The sequence below is a fragment of the Sphaerodactylus townsendi genome, linkage group LG01 (genome assembly GCF_021028975.2).
Source record: "Sphaerodactylus townsendi isolate TG3544 linkage group LG01, MPM_Stown_v2.3, whole genome shotgun sequence".
Classification (NCBI taxonomy): Eukaryota; Metazoa; Chordata; class Lepidosauria; order Squamata; family Sphaerodactylidae; genus Sphaerodactylus; species Sphaerodactylus townsendi.
This window is the reverse complement of record NC_059425.1, coordinates 160984209-161010421: the sequence shown is the minus strand read 5'-3', so window position 1 is coordinate 161010421 and position 26213 is coordinate 160984209. Positions and strand designations below refer to the sequence as shown.

The following is a 26213-nucleotide window of genomic DNA, read 5'->3' as shown; positions in this document are numbered from 1 at the left end:
TAAACAAACAATTTTAGAACCATCCTATTATAGCAAATCAGTGAAAATTCACTCATCATTAAAATTGTGTTTTTAATTGGCAATAATTACCAATTGAACTTACGAAAATGCGTGGTGGGATTGGAAGGGCATTCTATAGAAACTCAAAAATATGCATCAAATGAGACTCTGTATTCCCTCTCCTAAATGCAGCTCCAGCAAGGTTTTGTTTACCCTCAGCCTCAACCTATCCCTCAACCAGGATCCCTCAACCTATCTTGGGGAAGTGGGGGGGGGGTCTACTGAGTGTAAAGGAATGCAGGCAAAATCCATGAGCTCCTTCCATTTACTCAGCTGTAGGGATCAACCCATAATTTATTTAATTTGTAGAATATTTTTTTCAAGACCTGGCTGTAGGCCAGATGAAGTTGCTTTCTGAGCACATAGGCAGCAGAAGAGGGGTTTGTTTTGGAGGATTACTTTAGATTGCATATTTGTGTGCGAGAAGTAGCAGAAGGGTGGAGAAGGTAATGTATGAAAAGAACTCTGAGCTCATTAAAAGAGTGCTCTGTCTGCTTCCCTTTTCCCTGGACTTGTGTATGCCCTCCCAGTTTATATTAAACATGTTGCTCAGTGAATTTATTTAAAACAGAGTGCCTTTTTATATATACAATTGCCGCTGGAACACTTAAAATGACAAGGAACGAGCATCTCTCATGTGACTTAGTAGTTTTCATACCGAAGCCTGTTTTTATGAGTTTTCAACAACGAGGAAGCTGTTTTGAAAAGAAATAAGTTTGCCACTTGTATAATGGCTTCATTATACGTCGTTAGGAAAAAATGTGCATGTGTGGCTTCGTTTTTAAGTAAGAGATGCAGCATTCAGTTTTTTTAAATACTTACTTCAGTAGGTATTGAATAACTGGTCTGTGTTTGGAAGCCGGTTTCTTCCGTCATTTTTGTCCAAATGTTAGTACTGTGGTTTGGCAAACTTTGCAGACTCTGAGTTTTTTGGAGGCTTTTATGAAGCCTTTTCCTGAATTCCTTTCCTGCATAGTCCAGTTAGAAATACACTTAATTTCAAATGTGGCAGATTGAGATTTCTAGCCATTCTGCATTTGTGAGAGTGCTAACGAACGGCTCTCTCTGTGTAGGGATTCAAATTACAATAGATCTTAATGAAAAACTGCCATGAATATATCTTCTGTGTTTAGGCATCTTGGCATGTAAATGGAATGTAAAAATATGTTTGATGAAAATGGAATGCTGTCTATTTTAATATAAAATTTGGTCTAATTGCCATGTTCAGGGATGTGCGTCTTGGAAGGAACGGAGTAGAAGAAATTAAAAACCATCTGTTCTTTAAGAACGATCAATGGAATTGGGATAATATACGAGAGAGTAAGTACCTTTTTGTTTGAAAGAAATGTGTTCCTTTTTCCTTTCTAAAAACAGAATGTGCCTTTGAGTTTGTATTAATTTAAAATGGTCTCTATTTATGGATGTTTGTACAACATATTTCTGCAAATGTCAAGGACTCACGATTTTCCTATGGAAAATCTGTCGAGTGTGAAACTATGTAACATCCTCCTGAAATAAATCGTGTGTGTACTTTCCATATGTTTTAAATATACTTGTGTGTGTAAAAATATCATTTCTTTCAGTAGTAACTGCCTACTGTGCAGATCTCCATGAGCACATGGTATGCTTCAATGGCAGGGTCAGCTATGCATGTGCAAAGGGACGTAGAGCTTCCCTCACTGTTAGCTTCCAGATCGAAGTTCTGTAGATCTGATAGGGCTTTCATGCTGATAAAGGATGTTCTAGATTAGCTGGTTTGTGTTGCTTTTTTGAACATTTAAGATTTAATGTTCTAGGTTTTTTACATTACCCATTTGAGATAAATTGAAGATCCAGTACCACTTTGTGTTTTTAAAAATCACTCCGCTTCGACTGCAGCCTTCCCTATTCACTTGAGTTTTGTATAGTTTGGATGGGTCAACATTTTTTACAAGTTTAATCTTATAGCCATGATTGACTATGGCTGAAGATTTGCAGTTAGGTGGTATAATAATGCTTTACATTTATAAACTACTTAGTGTATGTTATTGTGTAATCCTTATAACAGCCCTATAAGGTAGACCATTGTTGTTTCCCCACATTGCAGTTGAAGCGGAGAAGGTGTAGCTAGAGGCCTAGAAGATGGGCCAGTAGGGACAGAGCGAGGGGGAAGTGCGCCCTGCGCCCCTCCAAGCCTCCGGAACACTCTGTCCCACCCCCCAGAACACCCCTTCCCGTCCCCCACCATGCCTCCAGAACACCTCCGCAGGGGTGCGCACCCAGTGCATTGCACATACCCCCGCCCCCTTGGCGCTACGCCTCTGTGGGCAATTATTATTTCCCCACATTGCAGATGAAGCTGAGAAGGTTTGGCTTACTTAAGACCATCTAAGTGAGCCAATAGCAGAAGCAGAATTTTAACCACAGACCTCGTGGATTGCAGCTCATTCTCTTAGCAATTATGTTACCTTCGCTTTAGAAACTAACTCAGTGATTAAGCTTAATTTAAAACCAAAGTGTAAATGGGTTCTTTTTTAAAGATAAATTGGTGTATAGGAAATAAAACAGGTACATTTGTTTGGAGGGGAGGGGGCTTAATTCTGGTCCTATTCGCCGCAGTTACATTTGTTAGGGTTTCGGTTTCAGTCTGGTATCTGGCCTCAAAAATGCTTGAATTTTCTGTACATTTTTCAAATATCATGGAGGCTAGGGTTTCCAAAATGGAGTTCAACTTCGGGGTTGTTTAAAAATTTTAAAAAAGAATACGTCCAGTTCCTTTTCGCTCACTGTGTCACCCAGTGGTCACCGTACCTCTTCTAGAATTTTTCTTTCTAGTTTCCTTAAACTTCAGAGTATAAATAATTGGAACGGACATGCTTTGCACTGCTTTGCAAGCCTGATTGCTAAAGATGCAGCCTTTTTGTGGTGGAACGTGACTTCAGTTTTGTGTTGAGATGTGTAGTCGATTAATTTTGTTCTAACACGAGTCTCTCCCACTTTTTTAGCTGCCGCACCAGTTGTCCCTGAGCTCAGTAGTGATATAGATAGCAGCAATTTTGATGACATTGAAGACGATAGAGGAGATGTCGAAACATTTCCAATCCCCAAAGCCTTTGTTGGAAATCAGCTGCCTTTTATAGGATTTACCTACTACAGAGAGAACTTGTACGTGATATATTTCTGAAATTGTTGGTAGAGTTTCTAGCTGACATTAATGTAGTATTCAGTATAAGTATTTTGTGTTTTTGCGGGGGTGGAGGAGGGAAGAGAGAAAGTACAAGAAGGAAAATACTTAGTGTTGGGAACATTTTATTTTCCTGGCTGCATATACTGGATCTGCATTACTGCATATGAATGAAATGTTAAACGTAGACATTCAAATTATAAACTGTGTGTGGATCTGAAAGGAAGCTCTCAGAAATCTTTGGGTCAGTGAAAATAAAAAGATAGCTGAATCAGACGGCCGTTATTCTGAGAATAGTTTACTGTGTGTTAAGATTTGATCTGGTTTATTAAAATGAGTTGATTGGCATGGGGACAAGAGTTTTTGAAAACTTGAATTGTTTTCAACAGGTTGCTAAGTGACTCGTCTCAACCTTGTAGGGAAAATGAATCCTGTAGGAAAAATGAGGTAAGGATACTACTCAATTAAATGTTAAACTCACAAAAAGTTTTTTAGACTAGTATATTGTTGCATTGTAGAAACATATGTTGTTTTTTAATAGTTAGCATTATTTGTACAGATCTGTTATTTTCTTTGAATAACTCCCATTAAAGTGAAATGAATCACTGGCCATTAGATGGCTTTATGTTTTAGGTTTTAAGGTCATGAATTCTGCAATAAAAGGAAAATATGGATTTTCCTTACAAAAGGCAAACACCCAGTATCACCCTTTTATTTTGGTTCTTTGCGAGGTTACCGTAGGAAGAGGTGCGTAGTGGTTATTTCCTAAACTATGATGAAGCGATTGGGAAATATTTTCTTTCCTTATAGAAAAGGTTAGCCTGGCGGTATGGCAACGCGTAAGGCGTGGTTAGACTTTGAATAACCTTCTTTGTGGTCTCTTCCAACTCTATGACTGTATCTGTTTTTGTTTATTTTTACAATATAGATGTTTCTTTTAAATTTTATTTATTTACTTATTTATTTTGAGCATAGACGTGGTCTTTAAAAATGTAGTCATTGGCTATACATGAAATTAATATGTTCCACTCTGAAGTACTTGAGAGCCATCACTGGACAAGAAATGTTTCTCCAGTTTTGGAGTAGTGGCAACTATTTTAACAGAAAATAGTAGAAAATCTTTCAGTGTGTCAAAATTACAAACATGTGAATCTTGCTGAATTAGACCAAAAACACAATCACTTTTGCATTCAATTAAAGAATCTGGACTAAGCAATTTTTTAAAAGGCTTTTCCAATGCAAACTGTTCAGCAGCAGAGTTCTCCAGGATTTAACTCTTGAAGGATGTATATCAACCTTTAAATCTGATAATAAAACTGGTAAGGTGTGAACTGTGTTCTTTGAACGGTAACAGGCAAACCGGACTTAAAACCTTCAGAGACTTTTACATTTCATCAAAAAAAGAAATAGTTGTCTTTCTTATGCAAGAGAGTATAGGGGTATGAAAATTATCCCCATAATTACTGTTAAAAATGCTAGAATTGTGTGAGTAATATTTCAAAAGCAAACCAGGTTTTGGGTTTTGTCTTACTGCTTTTAGGAATTATCAAAAAGCCAAGTCACACATTCCCAGAAATCTCACTAATTTTCTTCTGAGACTTTTATCCAGAGATGTCTGATTTATCACAGTAATGCATGGTTATAGGAAAATATCAGTTTTTCTAAATATCTTGTATCACAATTATGTGATTACTGTTTAGATGAATATGAGATAATCAACACAAGTGGAGATGAACCAATCAGTGAGTGCATGTGTTACATCTGATAAAGCAAGATAAGAAGGCCAATCTTAACTCTTAATTTTCATTAAAAAGCAATTCATCCAATTGGTCTCTGTTTCAATTAACTGTCAAAGTTTAAGTTACTTAAAGCAGACAGAATTCACTGACAGTTGAAGAGTACGCGAACTCTTAACATGGGAAATCAACAAGAAAAACAATTAAATAATCAGCTGCCACTACATATCTGGTCCAATCACATCTGGTCTTTCCTGTAGTCGCCAACTACCAGATATCGCTGGTTATACATCTTCCAGATCTTCCATGTGGTGCAGGGAGACAAAAAAACCCCAGCTTCACAATTGCAGTCTCTTAGCATAACCCGAGAATGGATCTCTTATTTTCGCATCCAAAAAGATCCCACCCGACATTGGATTCTAGTCGCTCTGGTAAAATTACTATCACCATAATCTCAGCTACACTATGGGCAGTCCCTGACTGAAAGCTGATGGAGGCCGACTACACTTGACTTCGCCCCTGGGAATGACCCTCCCCTGCCCCAAGACGCATCCCAAGTCCCTTTGCCTTCACCCCCACCCTAGATTGGGCTGCCCACCATTAAGGTGGTAGTAATTTAGGAAAGAGAGATCCAAAGTTGGTGGATCTTTCCGTCAGTAATAAATTTGTTTAGTCTACTTTCAAAACCATCTGCCATAATTCCATCTTGTGGTAAGATCCATAAGTAAGCTGCATCGACTCATTTACTTAAATTTTGATGTAGCACCTTTGTATAAAAGTATAAAGTAGTTAATAATATCATATCAGGTAGAAAAGTACAATAACGTCACAATGATGTAGAGCAGGGGTCTGCAACCTGCGGCTCTCCAGATGTTCATGGACTACAATTCCCATCTGCCCATGCCAGCATTGGCCATGCTGGCAGGGGCTGATGGGAATTGTAGTTCATGAACATCTGGAGAGCTGCAGGTTGCAGACCCCTGATGTAGAGAGACCACATATCGTGCAAGTTTGAGTCCCTGAATGTTTTTACAGCCTAATCAATGGTCTGAAGAAAATAGTTCACAAAGCAGCAGCCCCAACCCAAATTCTTCAAGATGGCCTTACAAGACTTCCTAAAACACAGACAATGAAGGTGCCCTTCAGACCATTTCTAGTAGGTTGTTTTCAGTCGAGCAACTAAATATGCTGTAGGACAAATTAAAGCAATACGTAGAATTTATTAGGGCATTGGTTCATATTTAGAAATTCATTCAATAATTCATTAATTCAGCTTGTAAATATGGCCCCTGATTGTAAATAAAAAGTACTTGATTTCACCTGTGTTGAATCTACTGTTCCTGAGTTTCATTGCATGCCCTACTGCCGCGGTGGCGAACCTTTGGCACTCCAGATGTTATGGACTACTATTCCCATCAGCCCCTGCCAGCATGGTCAATTGGGCATGCTAGCAGGGGCTGATGGGAATTGTAGTCCATAACAGAGAGGGCCGTGAATTTGACACCTATGCCAATCTAAACCCAGTGCTTAGAATGGAATATTTCTGCATAGGGTTGCACTGTTACATGTTTTTTGGCATGCTTTTTGGATGTAAGTTTAAGGTTGTAGAGCAGATTTATACAACATTTTCACCAATTTTGGGGACGATATCAGTAATTATAATGTAACATTTGAATAACAGAAGTAAATTACTTTTTGCAATTTGTCTGTTGGCTTCAGGGGGAAATAAACTTGCTTACTTATAGACTTTATTCCCCACATTAAAGTTTTAATATAGTCTGCTAATAAATACGAATCTGCACTTGTAATGCCACATATTGTTAATATTTGATGTGGTTTAGTTTGTAGAATTTGTGAAGTTTTGCTATTTTTCAGCAATGCAGGGCAGATTGGATAGTTAAAAACAGTGTTATAATCTGGTTTAGATCCAAGAATCCCATTCCAACTGGAAGAGGCCTTCCTTTAATAAAGACTTATTGGAAAGGAATCCTTGGATCCAACTCTTGAGTGCCCATGGATTTCACTCTGCTCTGCATATTTGCTGAGTTAAATTATGCTTTTACAATACAGTGTGCCACTCTAGATATTTTCATGTGTTCTACAAACCCACTCAGTGCTGGCCTGTAGAAATAACAAACAAATCAATAATATTTGGTTCTAAATAACAAGCTTTAGGCTTCTTGTATTTATCCATGTAAATAATCTCCCATCTGATAAGCACTTAATAGCAAGACTTTTCCTTTGCCAGTTTGCACAATTTCAGAAAAAACTAAGCAAGTTAGAAGATCAGCTTCGTAATGAAGTACAACTCAAAGATGAGCTGGAACAGAAATGCAGGTAATCAGTTTTCCTTCCCCTCCCCATGCATGGGACACCTTTTTACAAGATGTATATAGCAGGATATCAAGAATGATGCCTGCATCAAGAGCCATAATACTGAGAGGCAGCCTGTATTCAAAACTTTTCTATTGCCTTGGATTTTGCATGCTCCTTGGGCTCAGGCTACTCATATTCAGCTGTCCGTCTCTCCTCAGGATAACTTAGTTTGCTGTTGAACACAGGTGCTGTAGAACACAAGCTTGCATTGGGCAGGAAGAGATGACTGGAGAGACTGTGGGAATCAGCACATGGCCTCCTTATTCCCCCTCATGGCCTGTTGCCATGTGCAGAAGATGTCAGAAGTCAGGCTATGGGAATCATTTCTGTGTTGGTAAAGCTGTGCCCATATTATATGTTTGTCAAACCTCTTGGTTTTTTAAAAACCCAAGTACAGTAGAAATAGATCCCGGGTATATTTAAAGATTCCTGTTATTCTTTGGCTGTCGAGATTAACTTAATTAGTTTTTGCTTGATTGCTATATCCTGAAACTTACAGCACTGACATGGGATCGTTAGACTGTTGAATTTTCTGATTCTTCTACATGGTCTTTATGTGTCATATTGATGGGCTTTGTACCTGTGCACAGCTACAATTTGAATTAGAGTTTTTAGGTGCAAAAGCTCCTTCCCCTCATAAGCACACAGAGGTGTAGCTGGGCCATACTGCGCCCAGTACGCAACACACACACACACCGGCAGTGCCCTGCCCCCTCCCCCCCACTTACCATAGTGAAACAGTTCAGGCTGGAGAAGCGGCCTGTTCCCTTCAGTCTGAAAACAGCCTGGTGGGAACTACACTTCCCAGGAGATCTTGGGGCTCATAAGGTCTCCTGGGAAGTATAGTTCCCACCAGGGCGTTTTCAGCCTGAAGGGAACAGGCCGCTTCTCCAGACTGCACTGTTTCACTAAGGTAAGGGGGTGGGGGTGGGGGGGTGATTTTCCACCCCCGCCCCCTGGTAGCTCCGCTTCTGGAAGCACAGCATTTACCACAGGGAAGGAATTGTTCTACATATTACTTAACAGTTGCTAACAGGGATATAGGTTGTGTGACATAGAAAAACAAATTTATAACAGAATGTTTACAATAGAAACAATACAATAAAACATTCACAATAGAAAAACAAATTAAACATTTTTGATACCTTATTCTGTGCTTTTCTCCTATCACTTGTTTCACTGTTTCCCTAGAGCTATTAATAATCGCCTGGAGAAGATAATGAAGGAATTGGATGAAGAGGTAAGCCAGTATCTTTCAAATGCTACATTTCCTTATTTTTTCTATTATCTGTGGAGAATATAAAGCATAGTAATTTTTAATTGATGCTTTTGTTTACAAGATGAGAACATATTAGCGTCTCTTTAATATTGATGAAGTTACATCAAATAGTATTTATTGGAATAAAAATGGGACTGTTGCAGATACATATGAAAAATATGTAAGATGTTGTTCTTGTCCATTTGGAAAACTGGGTTTGATTTCCCACTCCTCCACCTGAGTAGCAGAGGCTTATCTGGTGAACCAGATGCGTTTTCGCACTCCTACATTCCTGCTGGGTGACCTTGGGCTAGTCACAGTTCTTCGGAACTCTCTCAGCCCCACCTACCTCACAAGGTGTCTGTTGTGGAGAGAGGAAGGGAAAGGAGTTTGTAAGCCACCTTGAATCTCCTTACAGGAGAGAAAGATGAGGTGTAAATCCAAACCCTTCTTCTTCTTCTTCTAAACACTTCTGTACATTGACTTTTGTAATTCGATAGATGTTTAGCGTAAACTCAGGTTTTTGTTATTATTCCGTTTTTGAATGCATGCAGTTCTTATGATTTGGCAGAAAGATAAAGTAGGTTAATACCAAAAGTTTACGTGTTGAATCCCTGACACTTCTTTTAAGGAACTTTGAGCAGTTTGCAAATTTTTCACAACTACCTTCTGATGCTGTCTGGCCCCGATCCATCTAGTGAGTTTCATGGCTGTGTAAGGATTTGAGCTCATTTTCCCCCCCACTTCCAAAATCAACATTCTGAATCATTACACTGCGCTGGTGCTTTATTCCACTCCTGCTCAAGACAGATGATCTCCCTCTTCAGACTTTCCTTTGGCAACCTGAAAGCAGGATTCAACTCTGGATTCAGTCTTTCATTCAAATCAAAGTCTAGAAATAGTTTTTCCGAAGGAAGAATTGCCTGCTAATCAAGTCACCTCTGCAGCAGAGGCAGAGGTGTGGCTCCAAGGGGCTAGGGGGAGGCTCTATGCACAGGGTGCGTGCCCCTGTGGGGGTGTAGCAAGGGCGTTCCAGGGGCGTGGCGGGGGTGGAGGACGCACCGGTGTACCAGGCACTTTCCCCCCTTGCTACGCCTCTGAGCATAGGGGAAACCAATGACTTTTTAATTGTTAATTTTATTTTATTTTCTATATTGATTAATCCATTTAGGTTCGTAGTGGCGTCATTGTAGTTCACATGGCATTTTTACTAATTCCTCTGTCTCAATATGAACAACCTAATGGTTTTAAGGATTCATTATTACTTGTAAACAAATACGAGCAAGAAACGTAGCCTGGTTGTTAGGTTTCCGAGAAGACCTGAATTGAATGCCGGTGGGGGTGGGGGGGTTGTGACTATACTTATCAAAAGTTAGGTAAAGGTGTCCAAAAATAAATTCAGCTCCATAAGATCACTAGAGCTGCTTTGTGATATCAGCATATATAGTAAATCCTAAATATGGTTGCTTTAAAGGCCACGTATTGTGACTCATGTTGTACCACATTTGAATTAGACTTTTACTATTGATTTTCAGTAAGCAGAACAGTGAGTCTTTACTGTTTTGAAATTCCATGGCTGTCTGTAATTTGCACAAGCACATCTGCTAAGCGTATTTGCTGCAACAAAAATGGGAAAACACTTTTGCTTAATTGGTTGGATCAAGCCAGCTTGGGCCAGCTTCTCTCCTTATTGCAGCCCCCACCCACGTGACGTTTGTTCGCTTAAGTTTCACAATCCCAAGCCTAGACTTTTTGATGGTCAGAGGGAAGCCCATCCTCCTCTTTTAACCAGTGGAAAAAAGCTTTTAGGATCCAACACAGTGCTTTCATTAAATGTCATGAGGCTCCGTTCTTCTTTAAAAAGAAATATGCCTTCTGTGCTTCAATACATATTTTAGATAACCTCAAGAAAGAACGTAGAGTCTGCACTGAGACAGTTGGAAAGGGAAAAAGCTCTTCTCCAGCATAAGAATGCAGAATACCAGAGGAAAGCTGAACACGAAGCGGATAAAAAACGGAATCTGGAAAATGACGGTACGTGGACACGGATCTTGGCATTGTGAGAAATGAACAAAATTGTTTTCCTTCTGCTAGGAATTTATTTTCAAACAGCCACTTTTAAATTAGCACGACGGACTTAAACATTCAGTATTTTTTGAATTACAGTTAACAGTTTGAAAGATCAGCTTGAAGATTTGAAAAGGCGGAACCAGAACTCTCAGATATCAAATGAAAAAATCAGCCAGCTGCAGAGACAGGCAAGCGATCTTTCTGTTTCAGTTGTCTGCCAGACTTTGGTTTCAAACCTCTGTGTTAAAATTGCCCTGCCAGTGACAGTTTGCAGCTCTGATGTCACCTTGGAACCGTTTGTAAAAGTTTTGTTGATACTCACTTGTCCCAAATGTTTTTCATGGCTCAATAGCTGGATGAAGCCAATGCCTTACTGCGTACGGAATCTGATACGACCGCCAGGTTCAGGAAGAACCAGACGGAGAGTACGAAGCAGATTCAGCAGCTGGAAGCTAATAACAGAGATTTGCAAGATAAAAACTGTGCGCTGGAAAATGCTAAACTCAAACTAGAGAAGGACTTTCTGAACCTGCAGTCTGCACTAGAATCTGAAAGGAGAGATCGAACTCATGGGTCTGAGATTATCAGTGATCTTCAGGGTATGTAAACAGTCTGCTGGAAATTGCTTTGCGTAGTAGAAATAAGCAGTGCTGGTTGTCTGCTGCTCTTGGAATTGTCATTGCATGGAACTCCTGTTCTTGGAATTGTATAATTTACATGCTTTCTTACATGCTTTTGATTTTCTACTTAGAACAAAAAAAACGTTTTCCTTTGTTAAAATCACAGTTCCTAATACGTTAAATTTTAATAGCCTGTTTAGTAACATTTCTTTACTGATTGGTCTCTTCCAACATTTTCTTAGGCCGAATAGCTAGTTTGGAAGAAGAAGTAAAAAATGGGAGAAATTTATTAGCTAAAACCGAGACAGAGAAAAGACAATTACAGGAAAGATTCACAGATCTGGAAAAGGTAAAAAGAAGTATACAGTAGCTTGCTTTTGTAAATCATAATCAGTTCTGTTGACATTCTGATTTTTGCATACCTTAATAGCTGTAATTATATTTTCTCCCTCTTTAAAGTTACATAACATAAGGGTTAGGGATGTGGTGGGTATGTTTTAGATATGTATTTCTGTGGGGTATGCTTTTGTTTTTAAGTATGTTTTTAGGAATTTTTAGCTGTGTATGATGTTATTTTTATTGTATTGTGGGAAGCATTTTCAGATGGTTGTAACCCGCCCTGGGATGCATTTAAAGGGTGGGATAGAAATCAACTAAATAAATAAAGTGGCGGTGTTTTGCCATGAATGTATCTGTTTGTTAAGCTTGTGACTTCTACATTGGCTTTAAACCATAAGTTGTTGCTAGGAGGTATTTCTCTGAAGCTAGCTGACACGCTCATTTCTGAAGCAATAGTAGATAGACCACAATAGAGTTTCTGTTGAGAGAACAAGGCTGAATGTTCATATCTGTAGTCCAGTTTATTTTTATTTGTGGCAAGGCTTCTACAGTCTGCATGTGCCAATGATGAGTGGTAATCCTTAGTTTATATTCTATAATCTTGCAGTGCCATTTCTTGTAGCATTTTTATTTCCTTGGGCCTCTTTAATCAATGATGCTTTAATAAAGGAAGGATATAAGGAACTATGGGATAGATCTGTGGGGACTCTAGCGGCCTTGGAAGTGACAGTTGATGGAGCTGTGGGGTTAGGACAGGTGATCAGTTGGATAGAAGGAGCTGTCCAGTGAAACTGGAAATGTATCAACACATGGTATGAGATATGAGAAGAACTTTGAAGTTGCCCAGGGGTTGCCCGGTACTGGCATTGTCCACATTCCAAAAATAACAGACAATCTGACTCGCCAACCAGTGGTTATCAAGGGTCACGTTCTTTCCAGCTTTTACTATTCTTTGTGCAGTAATAAGCAGTTCAGTTGTTCTCTGTTATGGGGGGATGAATGCCACTTCTGATAGGTAGCCTAATTAGCAATTTAAATATATGTTATTTCCAGTGGTGGGATTCAGCCGGTTTGCACCACTTCGGCAGAACCGGTTGTTAAAATGATGCTTGCAAACAACCAGTTGTTAAATTATTTGAATCCCACCACTGGTTATTTCCTATTACAGAGTAGAGAATATGATCAAACCACAAATCTTAGATGAGACCATCTTTTTCTCCCGACACTGGTCAGGCCTCCCAATTAAAGTGTACATTTTTTACTTCAAGAATATTTGTGAGATTATATTCAAACTGCATCCCTGTGTGTTTCCTTAACAGGAGAAGAACAACATGGAAATAGATATGACATACAAGCTCAAAGTCTTGCAGCAGAACGTGGAACAAGAAGAAGCGGAACATAAGGCGACAAAAGCCCGGCTAGCTGACAAAAATAAAATCTATGAGTCTATTGAAGAAGCAAAGTCTGAAGCCATGAAAGGTAAAGGCATGATACATTATGTACTTATACTTTCGTCTGTCTGTCTGATTCCAAAGTGTGACCCCTGCCAGTTTGTGTGTGAGTGTGCAGGTGTGAGAGAATGAGAGATACAGTACATTGGGGGACGATAGAGTGAGCGAGCGTTTTCTTTAGAGAAATCAGGGGTGCAGAAAGAAAGAGTGCTGGCAGGTGTTATAGGGACAGACCACAAGAGAACCAGTCATTGGGGGAGGGAGAACCAGAGACCAAGAGGGAGAGAAAGAGATATGGTGAGGGAGAGGGAACAGTGGTGGCAAAACTTATGGCACTCCAGATGTTCATGGACTACAATTCCCATCAGCCCCTGCCAGCATGGCCAATTGGCCATTCTGGCAGGGGCTAATGGGAATTGTAGTCCATGAACATCTGGAGTGCCATAAGTTTCGCCACCACGGGAATAGGATGACCACTCCTGCCATTTGCTTGCAGGTTCTACCTCGTTATATAGGTTTCTTACCCTTTTTTAGGTTTTCTAAGAGAAGAATGATTTGACCACAGCTACCCTGTTGGCTTCATTGTTGAGCAGGGATTTGAACTTCCGTATTTAAGACCGACATTCTAGCCACTGTACCTTATCGCTTCACATTGCAAATTAAACTTTCCCAGTGCAAATTTGTTGTGTGAAGCTGATGTGAACTCTGGCTTCATAGCAGTGTGTCAGCGGTCAGCATCTAGAGTGGGTGGATTATGTTGGGAGAACCACATCTGGTGCGTGTGTTTCCCTTGCAAAAGTAGCAGAGCGGCACAGGCTGAACACAGGGAAGCTTACCTGGGCACAGACCCGTGGCTGAGCTTGCTAGAGAGAACTTCAGACACAAAAGAAAGTCAGAATCATTTGTAGTTTCTAATCTAATGAAAAGAGTATTTATTAGTGAACTCCATTCTGGATAGAAAGGTGGAGAGATAGGTTCACTATCTAATCTAATCTAGCTGGATGGAGACGGATGCGTAGGAGACACATCCTCTCCCTAGGCATGGTGAAGGTAAGATGGAGAGGTTCAGAGAAGAAGTCAGAAACAAGGCAGGAAGTCCCTAAGAGTATCAGTCTACATCAAAGGGATAGAGTCAGCATGATAAAGGTGACAAATTCCTAAGTCCCTATCTAGCCACTAGCTCTCTAGTAAAAACCCCCTCTGTAGGATGAGGCAAGAAAAAGCATATAGTCCCTTTCTTCCAACAGATTAGTCTGATTTAGGCAAGGTAATGTAGATAATGACCACATAGTTGTGATTGTTGTAGGATGTCGTTTCTAGAGGTCCTAGGATCTTATAATTGTATAATGCTGCTGCCTTTTGAATTTTTCAGGTGGTGTAAGGTGTCTGAGAAAATTAATATGAATGGAATTGAAATGTTTTCATAGCATAGTTGTCAGTGAAGTCAAGATGAGGTTATTTTGCCCGCTTCATTGCAGATATTGTGCATGTTGTAACGTCATTTGGTAGGGAAATTATTTTTTGCGTGTAAATCTTTACTCTAAAAACTGCTTAGGCTGTTAGCAGGTGCTAATGCTTCAATTTGACTTTGCAGTGGAACTTATAGAAGTTTCTGGGCTGTCTAGTCAGATAACAAGGCAGAAAACTGTGGCACCATGCATCACAAAGTAACTTTGCTTTCACAAAGAATTGACAATATGTGTAGGCAGTAAATGAGTCAGAACGTCTTAAAGTAGAATAATGGAAAACTGACAGTGAATTTCAAAGCCGAGGAGGGTTGCTTATATAATGCATCTTAAATAATTGTTCATGCTGACTGGGCATAATCTAAAATCATTACATGAGTGGCAGTTTCAAAAACAGTTCTCTTCAATTTAGGAGGATTCCAGTTATGCGGATCCTTCAGTAATAACTATTTTCAACTTCAGTTATATCACTTTTCTTCCCAGAAGTCCTTGATGTTTTTCAGTGTACTACCAAGTGTACGAGTGTCGAATGATAATAAAATGATAAATGCTGACTTTGCTTATACTTTTTTTATTTTATAGAAATGGAAAAGAAGCTCTCAGAGGAAAGAATTTCAAAGCAAAAAGTAGAAAACTGCTTGCTAGAAGTTGAGAAACGGTGCTCCATGTTGGACTGTGATCTAAAACAATCTCAACAGAAAATAAACGAGCTACTTAAGCAAAAAGATAAGTTGAATGAGGATGTAAGTATTAGTAAGAAACTTGCAGTAATCTTAAATTTGTTCCTGGTTATATCTACTTGGGGCTTTTGTTTCAGGTTACCTTTGTGGTAAAGTTACTTGTGTTATTTAGCTTTCTCCAACTTTCATATTAGCTCTTTACTTTAAAAAAAAAGGAAAGACAACCCCTTCCTGAAGTAGTCTTGTGCACCTGTGTATATAACCTCCCTGCAATCACTTGCAGGTTGGCAGCCCTACTGGAACAATATATGATGTGATAGTATTTTGTGTTCATTCAGGGGAGGATAGCGGAGGCGTAGCTAGGGAAAATGGAGCCCAGGGCAAAATCTGAGTGTGTCCCCCTCTCCCTGTATGGGCGGCCACCCTCCCCCATCATGACCAAAGGGCGCCCTCCCCCACCACAACCAAAGAACACCTTTTTTGCACCAGGTAATCTCAAAGTCACCATCACGTTATAGAACATGCCCCAACTCACAGATCTGAACACAGCAATGGTCCATGCCACACAGCAGAAATAAAAAATGTTGACAACATTTTTCAAAATGTTTAACAACCGCTATAACACTTTAAAGTGTTTTAAGTGTCGTATGACTTAAAATGCTTTCAAAATGTTTTATTACTGCTGTGAAAACGTGTAATGGTGTTATATCCAGCACCCCCAATTGCCCCCCAGCATTGGAAACACAGCACAGAGCCAGGAAGGAAAGGAAGGAGAGAAGAGTAACCGCATAGGATTGGCCTGCCAGTGTTATGAAATAAAAGGTGAGAGGCAGATTTAAACAGATCTCCCTCAATTCATAGTATTCTTGAATTGGAATGAAACAAAACCACCATCAAACTGTAGAGCATGTCGTTGTCTATAGGCAGCACCAAAACAATCATTCTCCGTGACACTGCAGTGGCACAAAAACCTGCTTGAAAAACATGGATCCTCATGATTTTTGCATTAAGTCACCTCCAAATCACCATCACATCACAGCTCAAGTCCTTAGGCACATGTCTGAGCACAACAATCACACCTCCTATGCTCCGTGGCACCACAGTGGCGGAAAAACATGCTTGCAAAACAAGGATCCTTATGGATTCTCATGATTTTCCCACTTGGTCATCCCAAAATCACCCTCACATCATCTCAAGCCCTTAGCCACATATCTGAGCACAACAATCATGCCTCCCATGCTCCGTGTGCACCATGGGCGCAAAAACATGCTTGAAAAACATGGATCCTCATGATTTTACTGCTTGGTCACCCCCTAATCACCATCCCATCACAGCTCACACACCCTTAGCCACATGTCTGATCACAACAATCATGCATCCCATGCTCCGTGGTGCAAAAACATGCTTCAAAAACATGGATTCTCATGATTTTCCTATTTGGTCACACCTTAGCCACATGTCTGAGCAGAGGCGATGGTCCCGGAGTCTGAAGACCTCCCTGCCTGGCAAAGATCCTAGCTTGTCTACTCCTTCCGCAGGCCCAATGAAAGAAACAGGTGGTGGCAGTGAACCCCTGCCACAAAAGAGAAAAGAAGACCCCAAAGATAAGGATGCCGGAGAGCCAGGTGGCTGGGCTTCCACGACCAAGGCTTCTGAGCAGCAATCCTCCCGAAGCAGGGGGAGCACATCCTTGGCATCCCGGTCCTCCCCCTCCCTTCTCCCCCGGCAATCAATCCAGCCCAGCAGGTGTCAGTCACCTCCTAATGGCTCCTGCGACCCAAGGCACTGGGACAGGGGCTATGCATGCAGCAGGTCCCTGAAGCTGCTGCTGATCCCTCCCAAGCCCAGGAGAGGGAGAGGGGCTGAAGGTTCACCTGGGCGGAAGAAGGTTAGGGTTAGGAGCTTGGAGGGGCACAGCCTTGAGCCCAGCACAGAAGCTAGCTGCCATTCTGTCCCCAGCTTGGGAAGCTTCCCTGTCCTTGTGCCTATTTCCCTGCCTCCCGCCCTATCATAGGACTGAGGCCAGGAGGAAGCAAGAGCCCCTTCCTCCTGGCCCTGAGCGCCCAGGGTGGGTGACTGGCTGCTGGAGGGGTGGGCTGGGGAAGACAGGAAGAGGCAGATCCCTTAGCAGCAGCCCATGAGGTCACAAGCAAGCTCTCTGTGGCAGGTCTGGATGTAGCAGCTGAACCAACACAACCAAACTCAGCAAAGTCTTTACAGTCTGCACAGAGCCCCTTCTCTGATCTCAGGCTAGCACAATAGCCAAGGGAGGATGTCATGGCACCCCGGCAAAGCAGGGCAGGGCATCCGAGTAGAACCAGATGGCACCCCCCCCTTTCCTAATAGGATGGCTCTTGCATTCTGATGTGGGCTAACTCGTGTCACAATGCCTTGGGAGATGCCTATACTCATTGGCTAGCTTTATTCTTGGGGAGAGTAGGTACAATAGGCTACTGTTGTCCTCCTGTCTGCTGTAAAAGAGCTCACTCCCCTGCCCAAATGCATACAGGGGAACTTCAGAGCTCCTGGCTATGGAAGCTAAGTCCAGGCTCAAACTCTAAGCAGCCAGAAACATATTTGTATTAAACTTTTGCAGTCCGCTCCTCCAAGAGGAATTGACACCTGCTAGCAAAGATGGACTGCAGCAGGGGAGGGGCCTCACCGGAAGTGAAGCTGGGATGGCAGGGACGAGCCCGGCCTTTAGAAAGGGGGCGGAGACCAGGATGGGGGATGTACGGACGACATGTTTGGCAGCAGGGGGTGGGTGATTCAGGAGAGGAGGGGGAGGATTGGAGAGTGCGATTGAACTTTGGAGACAGAGAACAGGTGGGCGTGGGCACAGCGGGGGGAGGGGGTGTGGGTCGGCAATTTTCCACTCCCCACTTGACCCCAACGGCTCTGCCCAGTGCTCTGGTCCCCACCCCACCCCCTGGTGGCTATACTAGTGGTGGAATTCAAATAATTTAGCAACTAGTTCCGGTGGTCGGATTCAAATAATTTAACAACTGGTTGTTTACAAGCACAATTTGAACAACCTGTTCTGCCGAAGTGGTGCAAACCTGCTGAATCCCACCACTGGGCTATACCCCTGGAGGTTAGAGAGTTCAGATCTGATAGGTTCATAGACTAGATCTAAGCTCATGTTTCAAGCGGTGCACTCTTGCGGTATAATCTGAGCCATTAATGTTCATTAGCTTAGCATGAAATAATTCTATGTTGAACTGCACTGTATATCTGCACCTGTGCTTCTTTATGTAAACTTGCTATTTTAACTGTGTGTGCGTGTTTTTGTGTCCTATGTGCCATCACTTTGGTTTTGCGGATAGAAATTCTATGAATTAATCACCTTTAAAATGCCCTATTTATTAACAATCTTGCTTAAGTCTTGCAAACTGAAGGCCGTGGCTGCCTTTACAGAATCAGTCCATTCTGTTGATTCAAAAGATGTCGAATTACCTTTTCCCACTGTCTTCACCTTTTTTTCCGGGCATTGTTGTCTTCTTCAGTGAGGCATCTCTTCTCATGACGTGACCAAAATACCTCAGTCTAGTCATTTTAGCTTCCAGAGAGAGTTCAGGCTTGTTTTGATCTGGAATCCACTTGTCTTTTTGGGTGGTCCATGGTATCTGTAATACTCTTCTCCAGCACCACATTTCAAATAAATCTATTTTCTTCTTGTCAGCTTTCTCCATTGTCCAACTTTCACATCCATACACAATAATAAAGAACACCATAGTATGAATTAGCCCGCTCTTGGTCTCCATTGGCATTTCTTAACAATTAAGGATCTTTTTTAGTTCCTTCATGGGTTGCCCTTTCAAGTCTCAGCCTTTTCCTGATTTTTTTTTACTGCAGTCTTCCTTTTGATTGAGGAAAACTGAGCCAATGAATAAAAAATGTTTTAATAACTGCTATGTAATTTCTTTATCATTACTTTTCAGCTGAATCTTACTTAGGCACTTCCTGCTTTAAATTGCAACAGAAGTCATTTCAAGTCCTTGCTCTTTTCTGACAGTAATGTTGTATCATTTGTATAGCCACCAATTTTCACTCCACCTTCTTCTAAATCTAATATAGCCTTCTTTATGATATATTCTGCATAGAGTTTGAACAGGTAGAGAAATAAAATACATCTTTGTCTGACACCTTTGCCAATTGGATACCTTTCTGTTTCTCCATATTCTATCCTATCTGTAGCCTCTTGCCTAGGAGTACTTGTCATCCGTAGCTTTTCACAACCCACACAGTTGAAAGCTTTGCTGTCATCTATAAAATACAAATTAACTTTCTTATGAAATTATCTTGTATGCTCCAGTAACCATTGTACATTTGCAATATGATCTCTAGTGATTCTTCCTTTTCTGAATCCAGCTTGAACATCTATCATTTCTAGTTCCAGATATAGGAACCGTCTTGGCTGTAAAATTTGGAGCATCACTTTGCTTGCACAGGAAATGACTGTGATGATCTGATAGTTGCTGCAGTCTTTTTTGATGTCTCCTTTTTCAGAACTGAGTTATATCCAGAGAGGTTCCAGTTTGTGGGCTGTTGATTGTTTTCTAATTTTATTGGCATTTTTTTTTAAAAAAAGATTTTGATGTTTGTGAACTTGAACTAATTCTATTGATATCCCGTCCACTCCTGGTGGTTTTTCTCCCAATGGCTTTGAGTGCAGCTTTCTCTTCACTTTCTAAAATTGCTGAAACTTTATCAAAGGTGCAATTTGTCATATTTTTATCTGTTCTATGCAAAGCTCTTGCTCCCCATTATATTTTGGGATTACCCCTTAGAAATCTTGCCCTGCCATCTACTTGGAACAACTTGCTAACCATAATCTCAGATGGGTCGTGACTAGAGCAAGATGTAATTCTTTTCCTTCAGCCATACTTCAAAGTCGTTTTCTTAATATCCCACATAGCGAGCAATGTCGGTTTTGCCCTCATATAGCTGATTCACTTTTTCATGCTTTGCTCTATTGCCCGAAATACAATAACATTAGAGCTGATTTGACTGTTTTATTATCAACAGGATTCATTATTCTTTCAGATAAAACAAAAATTTCTTAAGTTATTGAACAATCCTAATATCGAAATGTCTGAAGCTGTAGCCACATTTGTAATGCCTGTTTTACATGATGTGCAATAGTGCTTTTCCAATTGTTCGGCACATGATGGTTTTTATGCCTCATAAAGGCATTTGATTATCTGTCTATATAGTTCTTAAGTGAGTTCTTCAGTGAATGGGTTCCATACCTTTTCTTGATTTGTCCTGACCAGGTAATGTATTTCTGTGTTGATCTTTCAGAATCTCTAGCTGTGATATGAATTTGTTTTTATTTAAAACATTTAAATTCCGCCTTTCCCGATTTTCCTACTGTTTTTGATTCTGCATTTCTAGTCATCTGTAATTATCAGCCCATCTCGTTACATGTATGTTCAGTTTCTTCCTGGGCACTTGCATAAAAGCTTTCCATGGTTATGTTGTTAGGCTTGCCATAGTCGTCTTGCTATTATCTGGTCAGATTTTTCATTAAATCCTGAGTTTTTTTATACTTCTTCTCATCTCACTATTAGCGTAATGCTGTCTCAAGTACTAAATTTCAAGTACTAATGAAAACTTCTCACTTTCTGTAATGTATAATGTTTGGATCTAATAAAAGAAGTTCATAACAAGCATTATTTCATACTCATTTGGCACACCGAAGAAGGTGGGTGTTAGAAGCAGTACCAGTTGTAGAAATTTTTTCCCCTACTAATTTTTGTTGAATATAATAAATAGCTTACAGCATAAGACATAGGTTTGGATCCCTCAGAGGATAGTAGGAGATGGGAAAGAGAGCAGCCTTCATTAGTCCCTGTCCACACTGTCTGAGGGGGATTCCCCTTTCCAACACAAGCAGCATTTTGGTCTGCAGCAGAATGAGTGAAGTCCTCACTACATAGACAAAAATTATTTCAATCTGCAGAAAATTTCAGTGGGCCCAAACCAATGACACAGAACAAATCATGTCTATTAATAAAATATATGAACAGATGTGGATGGATGGACGGATGGATGGACTGCTCTCCCAGTCTCTAATTATTTTGGAAAGCATCTGAGCAGTGTATTCTTTTTTCTCAGCAGTCTTTCAATTTTCAAGCAGAAATGGTTTCTCTTCAGTAATGTAGTGGTATTTATTAGTACAAAAGAAGGTTTGCCTGTCTCTTCCTTTGAAATAGCTTTCTTTTTTTACCCCTGATTAAATGTCCCTAGATAGCTAGCTGTTCATTCTTTAAAAAAACATTGTTCAGCAAAGTGAACATGATATATATATTGTTCTTAGTGTTCCATGCATGTAAAATGTTTGTTAAAAAGGAATCAAACGTGTTATTTTCCAGGTGAAAAACTTGACATTGAAAATAGAGCAGGAAACGCAAAAGCGCTGCCTCACCCAGAATGACCTCAAGATGCAGACGCAACAAGTCAACGCACTGAAAATGTCAGAGAAGCAGCTAAAACAGGAGAATAATCATCTTGCTGAAGTCAAACTGAGTTTAGAAAAACAAAATAATGAACTCCGCAAGTAAGGCAACTCAGCAATAAGTTTGTTTTTCATTACTGTGTGTTATCCCATTAGAAATGATCGTTACTTGCTACTAAGAGAAATTTAAGGTGTTTGTAGCCATGCAGTAAACAGTCAGTTCTAAAACAATCTTGATTTAAAGAACTGGAAAAGAAATCGCGGTCTAGTGAGATGGATAACTTTGCTGTGAACTACTGTGGTGTAGTGGCTAGAGATGGGCAGCTCAATCCAGAAGGTGAGGCGGACTCAACTCTGGAGCCAGCCCAGCTTTGTGCTGGTGTGGGTACCCCCCTCACTGGTGGAAAGGCCAAATGCACCAGCAGAGGGCCAGATACGGGGGCAGACATCCCTCAACCCCTCTGCTGCAAAATCTGAAAGTCCCAACTGTGGTGCAGCAGTGGTAGTGTGTGGAACAGATGCCAGCATGTGTGTGTAGGGGTGGCCAGGATGTTCCCAAGGGTGGATTCAACATTAGTTGACTCCCATCCTGCGTTTGCAACCAGTTGTGCCGCAGCCCTGGCCCTGGAAGAGTGACTTGGGATAGTTCCTGTACCTGCATTAGCCAGCTGTATTCTCTATCTCCTGCAGAAGAGAGTGCTGTGTTGCCCTGGCAGTTATCAGCTGGACACAACGTGTCCCAGCTTGAGCTGCCAGGCAGACATATCAGGAGGGAGCCGAGTCCAGTCTGAAAGTCAGGTTTCAGCATCAGACATCCGGTCTGAGGGTCAGAATGCACAGAATCCACAAGTCAGAGGAAGCGTTGCAGCAGTCACGAGCTTTGTTGCATCCAGGCCGGGATGTTCTATAAACCTGCTTGATATAGGCTCTTCCAGCATGTTAGGCTTCATCCTCTGAAGACTCTGCCTCTCCCTGCTGCAGAACGTGCCTTCTTTGAGCTAGCAGGCACGTGCTTCTTCGTTTAACACTCAACAGCTCCCTCTGCCTCTGCCTTTGCTGACACGTGGGCTCAGGTGAGCTAGGTACTTGAGTCTCTGCAGCTGGAGCAGGGTTGTATGCACAGCTTGCTGCTGCAGGCACATCTGGCTCTGAGTTTTGACCTGGCTGTTGTTCACTCTGTAAAACCTGCAGGGGCCCTGGCTGCTCCAAGCCCAGCCCTTGTTGGCTCCCAACCTGGTCTGGGCTTACTGGGCTCTGCTCATCCCCTGAAGATTCATCGGCCTCCAGGGGATGGCCCATGACAGTTAGCTCTTGTTCTCTTCAAGGAAGACTTCACACAAGAATACAGAAGAGTGCAAACAACTAGTTGGCTCTTTCTTGCTGCAGCTTCCGTGGTTCATGTGATACTGCTGTCAAGTCCACTAAAGCAGTTTTGCAGGGACGGGGGCTGCAATATGAAGGGAAAGGCAGTAAAACTGCCTTTCGTTAATTTTTCCATTAGTGAACTGAATTACAGAAATGCAGAGAGAATTGTGAGGTGGAAAATAATTTATTAAAGCTTGTCAGAAGAACTACATAATGATCTGTGTGTATTTTCTCTTCCGAATAGGGAACGCCAGGATGCTGACGGACAAATGAAGGAACTTCAAGACCAGCTTGAAGCTGAACAATATTTTTCAGTATGTATTGCACTGGGGTCTTCATTATTCTATTTGTCTAGTTCAGGGGTCTGCAACCAATTGGCCATGCTGGCAGGGGCTGATGGGAATTGTAGTCCCTGAACATCTGGAGAGCCTCAGGTTGCAGACCCCCTGGTCTAGATTAATACAGAAATATCCTTTCCTTTCTCTGGGTGTTTTGTAGTTTTTCCCCTTGGGGATTTTAGTTGTTTACCCTTGGGAGTTAATAGATGTTTGACCGTTCCACTACTGTCTGTTTTGCATGTGCGTTTATTCATGGTTAATGCACTGCAATTTCTTGTCAAGTTAAAAACTTGAACCCATGTTTTTGCACTTGCAGTAAGGTAGTGATGGGACATTGTCAGTGTGTTTTTGTGAGACATATGGAAACTAAGCATTGTTTATTAAGCCACAACTACATGGCTACAGTTAGAGTTTAAGTAAACTGTGACTTAGTTCCGTTCATGATAATACCAGCAACTGATTGTGGCTTCCGCTGAATGCTGATGTCACAGTGACAAGCAGCTGTGAAGATTCCCTATCTTAAACAAGCATTAATGCAAATGAAAGGCCTAGAGCCATGCTTTCTTGATTAGTTGATTACAGCACAGATCACATTTTTCTTTTTTTTTAATCAGACTTTATACAAGACACAAGTTCGGGAGCTTAAAGAAGAATGTGAAGAAAAGACAAAACTTTGCAAAGAATTGCAGCAAAAGATACAAGAATTGCAAGACGAAAGGTGAGGTTTCAGCAGTTTGCTTCTTGTCCGCACATAGGGTTGCCAACAGACCCAGAGAAAAAAAATGTCCTGAGTCTTAGAGACTAAATGTATGGAAAAGACCAGTGGAAGTTTCACAGCATGGAGATAAATACCATCATTTGGTTAAAAAAACAGCCCATCAAAAGGGGAAAGATGCTGTTTCTCCAGGTAGTTGGCAACCTTATAAACATAATAGTATGCCTATATTTCAGGTTCAGAAATGGCAGGAATAATTTCTTCAACCACATCTTTGCCTTGCAGGGATTCCTTGGCGGCGCAACTTGAGATCACTTTAACCAAAGCAGATTCAGAACAGTTGGCTCGCTCCATTGCTGAAGAACAGTACTCAGATTTGGAAAAAGAGAAGATCATGAAAGAGCTGGAGATTAAAGAAATGATGGCTAGGCACAAACAGGAACTTGTTGAGAAAGACGCCACAATAGCATCTGTAAGTGGTTCACATCAAGCCCCTATTGTAGGTTTTATTTTGCCAGCTGGAATGTCTTTATTTACAAGCGGTCCTTTAGTATCATGATTCTGCCATTGCAGCTTGAAACAGTACTGAGTTCTTAAGGAAAATAATTAGATATCTGTTGCAAGATGTGTTGCACAGAATGGTTAAATGCTCAGAGAAAATGGTTCCTGGGATTGGGATTGAGAACAGATATTGTTCAGGCTTACATACTTTGAGTTTTTGGGAAGAAATACGAAAAGCCATCCAGTCATATCCTTACTAGAATCACTGCATATAGTTTAGTATTATTCCAGCCTTAGTTAGTGTAGTTCTTTGTTTAAAAGGTGTATAACTGGGCCATGAATATAATGGTGAATCAGAAATATTATAGCAGTGTCCTAACTTTAAAAAATCACAGAACTGTGAGTTGCTGTTTTAATAGTACAGTAGAATGAGTGGCAGTCCCTGCAGCTGGTCCCACAATTGTTCCATCAATTTTGAGCGCATATGCAGCAGAATGTGTAAATGTTCGCTTTATGCCTACACCCTGGTTGTTTTATTAACTGTTTGGAAGATCCCAGTTTCTGTACCTCTTCTGACTCATAGGCTGATTCCGCATGGGCCAGAAACAGCGGTGTGAAAACGGTGTAGAATCAACCATTTTCACACCGCTGTTTTTGGCTCATGCAGAATCCGCCATACATTCTGGTCCAAAGAATATTCACCTCTGAACCTGATATGTTCTTTTACTGTCTATTCTACCTTAGGTATCCTAGTCCATGACCATCGTAAACCTTTTTGCAGCCATCTTGTACTTTTGAACTTTTATTTTTTTTAATTTTCTGTTAAACTTTGTACTCGCATATTTTCTGTTTTCCACAGAGCTGTTTTTGCTTATCCTTTTACTGCTTCATTCTCCCGTGTTCATTTGCCGCATATATCCTTTTTCTCAAATGGTGACCATTTTCCTCTTACAAACAATCTCTGAATAGTTTACTTCTTCCTTTCTTTATTTACTCCTCTAAGTAACGCATTCCTTTGTTATTTTCCATATTTCAGTTGGAAGAAGCAAATAGGACGCTCACCAGTGATGTGGCTAACCTTGCAAATGAGAAAGAAGAGATGAACAATAAACTTAAAGAAATCCATGAACGTGAGCGCTTTTTCATTTTTTTCCCCCCAAAGGGGTAACTTCTATTTGAGCCAAGATTGATTTTGAAAACTTATTGACATGATTCCATTTTCTTGTTTCAGAAATTGCCAGAGTGAAAGATGAGGAAACAAGTATAGGACTTATTAAGACTCAGTATGAGAAACAGTTGTTTACTGAAAGAACGCTGAAGACACAGGTGAAAAATAAACCAAAAAGCAGCATAAAAACAGTTCGCTCACTGTTATAGGTGGCAGGCAGAGAGAGACAAAAGGAGGGGCAGGATGAAATTGATGTTTTAAAATCATGTTAATGTCCATAGCTTTAAATCTGTATCCTGGAAAGCATCCTTAACATTACTGTGTTTTAAAAACATACATTGCTTTTCCTTTTCTTAGAGAGTAACTGGTTTATTATAGCACATGTTCCTGACACTGTGGGCATTGTCTTATGTTAGGGGTATTTTCTGGGTTAGATTTGGTCACTGA

The 26213-nt window shown here is 40.8% G+C and overlaps 1 protein-coding gene across 1 annotated transcript in view; it reads left to right on the top strand.

Moving 5' to 3' along the window:
• Window positions 1–26213, top strand: part of ROCK2 (Rho associated coiled-coil containing protein kinase 2) — a 130527-nt gene that overhangs the window by 74622 nt on the left and 29692 nt on the right. The window contains exons 8-24 of the mRNA XM_048498693.1: window positions 1289–1380; window positions 3045–3204; window positions 3613–3670; window positions 7208–7296; window positions 8527–8575; window positions 10492–10627; window positions 10760–10851; window positions 11016–11262; window positions 11526–11632; window positions 12942–13101; window positions 15122–15282; window positions 21597–21781; window positions 23289–23358; window positions 23997–24100; window positions 24383–24569; window positions 25635–25728; window positions 25830–25924. Coding sequence (XP_048354650.1) covers window positions 1289–1380; window positions 3045–3204; window positions 3613–3670; window positions 7208–7296; window positions 8527–8575; window positions 10492–10627; window positions 10760–10851; window positions 11016–11262; window positions 11526–11632; window positions 12942–13101; window positions 15122–15282; window positions 21597–21781; window positions 23289–23358; window positions 23997–24100; window positions 24383–24569; window positions 25635–25728; window positions 25830–25924 — 2086 coding nt within the window. The remainder of the gene's footprint in view (window positions 1–1288; window positions 1381–3044; window positions 3205–3612; window positions 3671–7207; window positions 7297–8526; window positions 8576–10491; window positions 10628–10759; window positions 10852–11015; window positions 11263–11525; window positions 11633–12941; window positions 13102–15121; window positions 15283–21596; window positions 21782–23288; window positions 23359–23996; window positions 24101–24382; window positions 24570–25634; window positions 25729–25829; window positions 25925–26213) is intronic.